This window comes from Impatiens glandulifera, chromosome 1 (genome assembly GCF_907164915.1).
Source record: "Impatiens glandulifera chromosome 1, dImpGla2.1, whole genome shotgun sequence".
In the NCBI taxonomy this organism is placed as follows: domain Eukaryota; kingdom Viridiplantae; phylum Streptophyta; class Magnoliopsida; order Ericales; family Balsaminaceae; genus Impatiens; species Impatiens glandulifera.
In genome coordinates this window covers 76,378,218-76,388,499 of record NC_061862.1, presented here as the reverse complement: position 1 = coordinate 76,388,499, position 10,282 = coordinate 76,378,218, and the positions used below count along the sequence as shown (strand labels likewise).

General features: G+C 35.6%; 1 protein-coding gene across 1 annotated transcript; it reads left to right on the top strand.

The window, feature by feature from the left end:
* Nucleotides 1-5,536: 5,536 nt before the first annotated feature.
* LOC124932906 lies at nucleotides 5,537-7,996 on the top strand. Its single transcript, XM_047473617.1, has 5 exons — nucleotides 5,537-5,889; nucleotides 6,039-6,318; nucleotides 6,688-6,810; nucleotides 6,952-7,296; nucleotides 7,367-7,996. The coding sequence occupies exons 1-5, from the start codon at nucleotides 5,537-5,539 to the stop codon at nucleotides 7,994-7,996; spliced, it is 1,731 nt and encodes a 576-aa protein (XP_047329573.1).
* The last annotated feature ends 2,286 nt before the right edge of the window (nucleotides 7,997-10,282 follow it).

Genomic DNA, 10,282 nt, shown 5'->3' with positions numbered 1-10,282 from the left:
TTGATATAATAATATAATATATATAATGACATTATTGTAATTTCATGTATTTGGCTCAGGATCACAACGGGCAAAGAAATATCAGTTCAGTCCCGGTCCCAGTCCTGGTCTGGTCTGATCTGATCTGGTCTGGTCTCGATTCCAATCCGTCTTTCGGGTCTTTTCTGATTCACCCCTATCCACAGTGAAAGTAGGAAAAATTTAACGATCCGATAATCATCATAGGGTTTTTAATTGTCATTCTTAGTCTAGATACATTCATTAAAAAAACAATAATGAATAATTAAAAATTCTTAGTCTACGCGAATCTCTCGGTCAATCTCTGCTCGCTCGGTCTCTCTTACGAACTACGAATTAAGAATTGTTAAGCGCCGTGTTTACTCTCGCTCTAAGATTATTCTGTAATTCATCTACTGTCCTTTCTAAATAAAATTTCAGTATTGTAAATTTGTCTGTTCAACATAGTGATAGCTAAAAATTCAGAAACAGACAATTGTTAAGTTCTGTGTATATGACAGGGTTTGTATAGTGTCTATACGAATCAAAGCATTTTAAGGAAAAACCTTCTGGAAACAGAAGAAGGGGTGACGTATGAGTTTTATCTCCGAACATTCATAAAATTCTTGTGTTATTTCATTTCCGTATCTAACCGTCTTGCATCTGCCGCTTCAAATCGAGCAGGCATTTCAGCAATTGATTCTGTTCAAGAGCTTGCGAATATTTGTAAAGAATATAAACAAATTTTAATCTCTAAAAGGACTAAAATCAAATTCAAAGTCAACTTCCAACAATATTTAAACTCCCTGCTATTGTTGTACTCCATTCCTAACAAAATAATTTATTTCTTTTTTTTTTCTTAATTAGGTAAGTCTAGGTGGGTCTTCCCCGACTAGCGGTGGTTTTCGGGAATATATTTAGTAGATGATGACAATTATAAACTCATAAATTAAAAGTTTATTTAAAATTATAAAATTTACTTTAAAATATTAATTATATATTATTATAATTTATCTAAATAATTAAGTACAACATATATCAACAATTTAAAAAATATATATTTAAATATAAAATTAATTAAATAATAATAATAAATAAATGACACTATAAAAATGATATTTACAATATTAATTTTATTAGTTTATTTATATGAATAAATAATATATTTTTTAACTTAGAAATATAAATTTGTTCTCTTAAATATAAAATCGTAAAAAATCATAAAATATAAATTATTTATAAACTCGTAAAATCTTATTATCGTAAATTTAAAATCGTAAGAATTTAACTAATTTAAGAGTTTATCTAAAATCAAACTTGTTAACAATCTCTATAATCGTAAAATTGTGTGAATCAACTTGAGACTTTTAAGGTTTTAGTTATGTTGCGATTTAAATCATCTCTCAATTCAATTACAAACATGTTGAAACAATATACATATTCTACTATGTTATCATTTCACTCTTCACTATTTCATCTTATTTTTTATGAATTTGATGAAAAAATGTATTGGGAAAAATGGAAATTTTAGTTTAGTTTAGTTGAATTTTTATTTCCTTCTAATATTAGCTATGAACATAGTTAGACAATTAAGGAATAATGTTGATACTGAATTATTGAATAATTTCTTTAATATTACATTATATTATATTATTAATAATTTATCTTTGTATACCATTTCTAATTGAATCATACTAACATAAAAATAACTAAAAAACAAAAAACAAATTCAAGAAAACACAACCTTCATTATTCAAATTAACAAAAGTAAATGAGAATGTGAGAAATGTAGATAACTTTATTCATATAGAATCGATCTTCCAAATTATGAGTTAGAAATATATAGATCGATCATACTTGCATTAACTCTATTATTTTAAGGCCAAGTTTTCATTTGCAATGACAACATGAAGGAATATGGGGACAACATGAATTGCAACGGGGTTCCTCACCAGATGACGAGCCCTCGCTCATCCAGAAATACATTGCAGCAACCATTGTGAGTATCATCATCTTAACAAATTTCACAAAACCCTCCATTCTGTTTTTAAACTATGAATGTTGTATTATATTTTATATTTTTATTTATAGTCAAAAGTGAATCTCATTAAGATTTCATGGTTGGAAGAATTTAGAAATAAACAACTAAATAGATTCATATATTGTGAAATTATCTAAATCTACTTTTTAAAAAGTTTTGTTGCATTTATATTTATAAATATATAAATAAATAAAGTTTTAAACTTTAATATTTTTAATTATTTATTATTGTTTTCTTCCCTGAATGCATGTAGACTAGGATTGGCAATCCAAACTTATTGGGGGCGAATTTTCCCCGCTTTGACTGCGGATCGAGACGGATCGAAAAAGACCCGAAAGATATTGACCGGGAATTGAGACAAAATTGGTATTTATTTGCCCCGTCTCATTCCGCCCAATTAAATAAAATTACAATAATATCATTATAATATATAATATATTCCTATATCAATAAATATATTTATATTATAACTTTCAATATTAAAATAAAAATCCTATATCAATAAATATATTTATATTATAACTTTCAATATTATAATAAAAAACAACAAAACCTAAACTAATCAAATTATAGTCTATATCATGATTTTATCCACATCCCTCCTCTTATCAATCCACTAATGAGTAACTATAAAAATCAGACAAATATTTCATCTTTCTTTTTTCCTTCAAATTTTATTTTTCATGTAATAAATGAGAAACTAATGTAATTAGCTATTGATTGGAAGAATTTAGGGATAAACATGTGTCAATAGGTTCATGTATTGTGAAATTATGTAAATCTACTTTTGTTATATATATATATATATATATATATATATATATATATATATATATATAAACTTTAATATTTTTAATCATTTGTTACTATTTTTCTTGAATGAATGCAAGTAGAATAGGAATGACAATTGAAATTGGTCAGGATGATAACCGATTTGATTAACGTCTAATTTAATTTTTTTTCGCGTTATAAGTTATACACTATTGTGAGTAATAAGGGAGCATATTAAATATATTAAAAATCGATCCACGAATATCCCTACTAAAATAAAATAAATATACTAGATCTAAAAAGTGATGAAATATCCAATTTAAATAGTAAAAATATGTAAAAATTTCTTTCTAAATAGTTGGTAAAATATATGTTGCATTTTTTGAGATTTTTCTAACACTATATCTGTATATCACCTATATTAACATTCAATCAACCAATAAGTTGTATCATCTTTATAAAATTATCACGATTTTTGGAAGATGAAATTCATAATGACCTCTAAATGCACAAGCTTGTAAACTAAGCCATCGAATACTCTCAATTGTCTTTTTAGATCACAATCGATTCTTCTGAACATTATCTAAATTATGGGCATTCAACATTTTGTCAATATGTCCACTTACTTTCAACAAATTTTTAACACATTTCAATACATTACCATGTGATGAAGTAAGACCTTCCACGTGCATTAAAAGTGGACATTTAACTCTATTGTTAACCCTTTTCAAATTATTAAATCCATTATTATTGAATCAATGATTAAGAGATGATTTCTTTATAAAGAATACAAGGAAAACAAAGGGAAATTTGAGGAAATGACCCCAAAATAGGGCCAAATAGCCGATGGTGCGGGCCACTAATTTTTATAGCGCTGGTGACCCCCAAATTTTTTAATGACCATTTTACCCATGCGTCACGCACCCTCCAGGTGCGTGACGCACCCTGAACCCTATAAAGACTTAATTTTTTTTCATTTTCGTTTCAGTTTCTCTCTCATCCAGCCCCTTTCTTCCCGTCTTCTCCGTCGTGAAACCCTAATGGTGGCGGAGAAGATTTTCTCTTCTTTTTCAGCGATGAAGAACGAATCGAAGAGGCACCGTCGACCATGGCAACATATTCAACGGCCTATAGCTTCGAAGAACATCCAATGGAGACGAGTTTGCACAGCGCTGAGGATTTCGAACAAATTGACATTTCATTCGACCATTCCACTATATTTTGTGTTTATTTCGTTATTGTTTGTTTCGATTTCCTATTTAGTTCGTGTATATTTCATTTACAGAACATTCCTCATTGATTCGCTGATTCGTTGAATGCAGGTTGTTTGTTTGGTAGGATGCGTCACGTAGGATGCGTCAAGATGGATGCGTCAAGATGGATGCGTCAAGATGGATGCGTCAACTCCAATGCGTCAACTCGGATGCGTCAACTCGGATGCGTCAACTCGGATGCGTCAACTCGGATGCGTCAACTCCGATGCGTCAACTCGGATGCGTCAACTCGGATGCGTCAACTCGGATGCGTCAAGTAGGATACGATGCGTCACATTTATTTTTATTTTATATAAAAACCCAAATAAGCCTCGACCACTATTCATGCTCTCTCTCTCTCTCTCTCGCACCCGACGACGCACCTGCCTCGACGACGCACCTACCTCGACGTCTCTTCCTGCTCGTCTTCGTCTTCATCTTCTCGTTCATTCATTGACTTCATGAGGTTAGTTTTAGTTATGTTTGTTTATGTTCATGTTAGGTTTTAGGGTTGGTTGCTTCTTGTTTGCAAATGGTTCATTCATGGTTTATGTTAGGGTTTAGGGTTGCTTCATGCTTGCAAATGGTTCATGCATGTTTTATGTTATGTTTTTAGGGTTGCTTCTTGCTTTCAAATAGTTCATGCATGTTTTATGTTTGGGTTTTAGGGTAGGTTGCTTCCTGCTTTTAAACGGTTCATGCATGTTTTATGTTAGGGATTAGGGTAGGATGCTTCTTGATTTCAAATGGTTCATGCACGGTTTATGGGTTGGGTTGCGTCAAACAGCTGCTTGACGCATCTGACAGTTGTTTCTAGCTATTTTGACGGTTGCTTTTCTTCTCGTTTGTTTATATTTGTTGTGAAATGTTTTCACAAACATTGTTGTTTTTCTTTTCCCTTTTGTAGATGGCAGACTTCACGGTTTATGATTTTCCTGGTAGGATTTCATTGAAATCTGTTCTAGCCTTGAAAAAAGTATCTGATAGGTTTGAAGCGCTGGGTCTTATGGAGAGGGCTCTAAATTCCCAATTTTAGTATTTATTGAGAGGAGTCCCAGACTTGTTGTTCTCAGGGACCATTTTACATCAGTTGCTGGTTCGGAAGGTGAAGGCCAATTTGAATAGGATGATTTTCAACTTTAATGGGGAGGAATATACTTTTGGTCTGAAAGAGTACGCATTGATTATAGGCCTCAACTTCGACAGATTGCCTGAATACAAAGATGAATGCCGAGGTTGTCCACCCTTGCTGATAAAATATTTCAAAAGGAATACGTCAATTCGAATGATGGATTTGGAATCTATTTTCATGAAATGCACCGATAAGGAAGACGCATGGAAGATCGGGTTGATCTGCTTGATTAACTAGTACCTCTTCTCATATGACCCAAAACGGCTTTTAAATCTCAAAATCATCCATATGGTTGAAGATTTCCTCCGATTTCCATGGGGGAAGGTGTCCTTTAGATTCACCATGAGGGGTCTTGACCAGGACATGAAACACCACAGGTCCGTATATATGTCTAGGAAAGGGAGTGGAGTTACTAATTCTTTTGCTTATAACGTGTATGGGTTTGTACTAGCGCTACAAGTGTGGAGCTATGAGATCATTCAAAACTTGGTCCCTAAATTCGCCACAAGGAAAGACGTTGATGGCCCTTTTCGCCTAAGGATACTGTTGTATCAATCCAAAAGGAAGAATACATTTCAGGAGGTACAATCTGCCTTTAACAGCGCTGTGTTTTCTAAGATGAAAGAGTCCTCCAAGGAGACGAGTTTGTACAGTGGGGAGGATTTTGAACACATTAACAATTCATTCGATGATTTGTTTGAGGGAGTTACTAATGGGGGAAAAAAGAGAAAGGCTGATGAAGATGTTGATGAAGATGATGATGATGATGTTGATGAAGAACCTACTACTGTCCAACCTTCCAAGAGAAAGAGGAATGTTGAATATGATGATATATCCCCCCCAGCAAAGCAGCCATCAAGCGTCGTAGCCTACGTAACATGAGTCCCCCATCCACAACTTCAACACCTCCATCATCACCTGCACGTGAACCGGCACCGGCATCTCATGTTCAGATAAAGGATGCCGAAGTGATAAAGAAGGATGTCGAAGAGATAAAGAAAGATGTCAAAGAGATCAAGAGAGACACAAGAGACATCAAATTGAATCAACAAAACTACTTTACGAGGTTTGAAAAGATGATTCTCAGTCTAAGCAACCAGTTCGCCAGCCATGTCACCAACCAGGTAATTCTGTTAGAGCTTTCTGTTTTTTAATGTCTTGATGCAGCTGCTTGACGCAGCTGCTTGACGCAAGCTGCTTGACGCAGCTGCTTGACGCATCCTGTATATAAATTCTTTTCACTTTTGTAGCAGGAGCAGAAGGAGAATGACATCAGTCTGAATGACATTCGTGACGAAGAAGAGGAAGAAAAGCAGAATGACATTCGTGACGAAGAAGAGGAAGAAAAGAAGAATGACATTCTTGACGAAGAAGAGGAAGAAAAGCAGAATGACATTGGTCTGAATGACATTCTCGATGAAGAAGAGGAGCAAAAGGAGAATGAGAAGGTTAATAATGGAGCCATTTTGCAAGACAATGTTGAATTGGAGCAGAAAAAGATTGAGAATGAGAATGTTGAGGATGAGAATGTTGTCGAGAACGTTATTCATGAGGCTGTTGTCGAGAATGAGAATGTTGTCGAGAAAGAGACCGTTGTGGAGAATGAGAAAGAAGAAGTGGAGATTGAAGAAGGGGAGAAGAAAGAAGAAGTGGAGATTGAAGAAGGGGAGATTGAAGAAGAAGGGGATAAGAAAGAAGAAGTGGAGAAGAAAGAAGAAGTGAAGAGAAAGCCTATACAAAAGACTTTTCAGAAAAAGGTGGGGAAGAAGGTTGGGAAGAAGAAAGACGAAAATGACGAAGATGAACTGGAAATAGTGAATACTCCTCCTCCTCTTCCTAAGAAAGTCATATTGGTCACGAGAAGGAATAGGAGGCCGAAGAATGAACAAGATTTCACCGACCCCAATCTGAAACAGCCCAAGTTAAAAGATCCTATCACCGTCAATCCACTTCTAAAATATGACGATCAACTTCTTCATCAATTGCAAACATGGCTTAAAGATCCAAAAACTGACAACACAAAAATTGAGCTCCATACAATATTAGGTGATAAGGCATTATTTCGCCGAATGCTAAAAAGGTTCACCTGGCTGACTGATGATGTAAGTAATATTAATGTTAGAATAATTTTAGATTTGCAGATTGTATTTTAAATGTTTTTCTCTTGTGTAGGAAATCGATGCAGGTTGCTTCATTCTGAGAAGAAGAGCTTGGGTATATCCAAAGACATATAAGAAGAACTTCTTTATTGGAGATTGTTGGCTCCACACCAGGTTCACTGCTGAGTACCCTGCGTTTAAGAAAAGTCGTATTGAGTTTGACATTGAAAACTTTTTCGAATACTTCTTGGGCGATGAAAGCAACTATAGGAATAGTTGGAAAGTATGCGATGATATATATATTCCTTTGAACATCAAAGACGTCCACTGGATACTTTGTGTTGTCCGTCTACAGCAATGGCGCGTAGACGTATATGACTGCGATCCTGGATGTTATGCTAATCTTGATGAGTTTGTGCTACCGATGTGCCAAATGATTCCGGTTATATTTGACAAGGCATTGCCTCTTGAAGATAAACAAAGATTTCCTCTGCTCAACCCTGATTCCGTTTTGCCATACACAAGACTTCCAGAGTCAGAAGTTCCCAAAGCAACTAAGAGTGGAGATTGTGGTGTATTTGTACTAATGTATATTGAGTACTTGACTGCAGGTCTGAATCTAGCAGAAGTGACCTCAAATGAGATGAAAGCTTGGAGAGAAAAGTGGGCAGTGAGGTTATTTCATGGACTTGTAGATCCATAGGTTATTTATGAAACTTTTGTACTGATATCAAATTTTTGTAATGTTAATCTCAAACCTTTGTAATATGGTTGATTTAATGATATCAAATGTTGTTAATGATATATATGTTATTGTAATTAATTTAATGCCTTAAGTACACAGTTATATAAACCATGTCTAATGTAATAGGTTCTGCACTAATGTAAACCATGTTTCGTCAAGCAGCTGCGTCAAGCAGCTGCGTCAAGCAGTTTCGTCAAGCAGCTGCGTCAAGCAGTTTCGTCAAGCAGCTGCGTCAAGCAGTTTCGTCAAGAAGCTGCGTCAAGCAGCTGCGTCTACAAAAACACTTGGTACAAAAACCCTGTCCCTGTATTACATTCACCAGAAAACTACAAAAACACCAGAAAACACCAGAAAACAACATTCAATGAATCTTTGTTACAATACAATACACTTTACTGAATCCTTGAATCTTTGATGCAAAAACAACATTAACACCTCCACACAAGACATTTGGTAATAAGTCTACAAAAATAACATTAACACCACAACACAACACTAACAAGTTCATTCTAAGCTAATGGCTCGTAAGATTGAGATGATGGCTCGTAGAGCTGAGATGAGGGCTCGTACAGTTGAGATGATGATGGCTCATTCTGCTGAGATGATGAGGGCACATGCTGCTGAGATGATGAGGGCTCATGCTGCTGAGATGATGCTCTTGCTCTTGCGGTAGACGGTGCAGGCATCACTGCTTTGCATGTTGCTCTATTATGTCCTAGACCTGCACATGAAATGCATCGTCTCGGGACCTTACGGACCTCACCTTGGGATGTCCTACATTTAGTTTGTGGCCGACCTTTCTTAACCTTCACAGGTGGTTTTAGACACACGCGTTGTTTGATAATATCGGGAAGATCCCAATTCTCTTCATCACCAACCGGATAACATGTCTCCGCATATGCATTCAACCAAGATACAGTTGTATAATACCTATGAGAAGGATAATAAAACGATTAAAAATAGGTTAAATTAATAGGTTCAAAACGATTAAATACCTTGAGCATAAGTCGTAAGGAACCACATTCCTGTGACGGGCAGCAGCCAGTGCATGTGTACAAGGAAGACCGGAGACTTCAAATACCCTACAAGTGCAGTCCTTGTCCTTCAAATTGACTTTATAATGTGCCTCATGATCATGCACATACAACTCAAATCGGTTAAGGGATGATACGGTATAGAATCTTGCTTTCTCAAAACCATCACATAATAACTTTTCATACGTTGGAGATAAAAATTCTTGGTGGTTGGACGCTTTTTCTCTTCTATCATTAAACCACCCTTGTAATGTTGTTCTTAAAGACTCAAGCATTGCTGAAATTGGATACTTTCTGGCTTCCCTGCACTGACTATTCAAACTCTCTGCATAATTGCTTGTGAGTTGATTGTATCGCTTACCGGGGAAATATGCTCTACTCCATCTTTGAAACCCAATCTCTTCCAAATAGGCAGCAATCCTATGATCTTTAACCCTGATCTTGTCAAAAAACCGATTAAATTGGGGGATAGTGTACGCACGAGAAGCCAAATCAAACTCGACATGACAATTATCAGTTTTGAATTTGGCATTAATATTCATCTTTATGTGATATGTGCACGCACCGTGGTCTGCTTCTGGAAAAACAGCACACAAGGCAATGGCTATACTTGGGTGTCCACGAGTCCACGAGTTATTATTCTCTGAATCAACAACGCCGAATGCAACAGGATATAGTTGCTTATTGGCATCCAATGCAACAGCCACCAATAGTTGACCTCCCACCTTGTGCTTGAGAAAACTTGCATCAACACACAATACGGGACGATAGAAGGCTTTGAAACCCCTAATTGAGAGGCCTAGAGACATGAACATATATTTGAAGTGGCCGTGCTCGTCTGTCTGAATATCTGTTATGGTACCCGGATTATTCTTCTCCAACATGTATAGGTATGAAGGCAATTTTCCATAGGAATCCTCTACCGTTCCTCGCACCGCCGTTAAAGCCGTTTCCCTTACCCTCCAAGCCTTATTATAAGTCAAAAACATCCCATAAGCTGACTGCATGTCTTCAATTATTTTTTTAGGCAAGTGGTTATGGTGATGGTCAATGTACTTACCCTTCATGCACTGCCCAATAACCCATGCCGGTGTTTGCATTTTTTTTCCGGCCTCGACAAAACTGAGCATGAGTGTTGTCGATTGAATTTCCGAATCTCAAACATCTCGGAAAACTTACCTTTCACAGCACGTAAGCTCCACTTGCATGT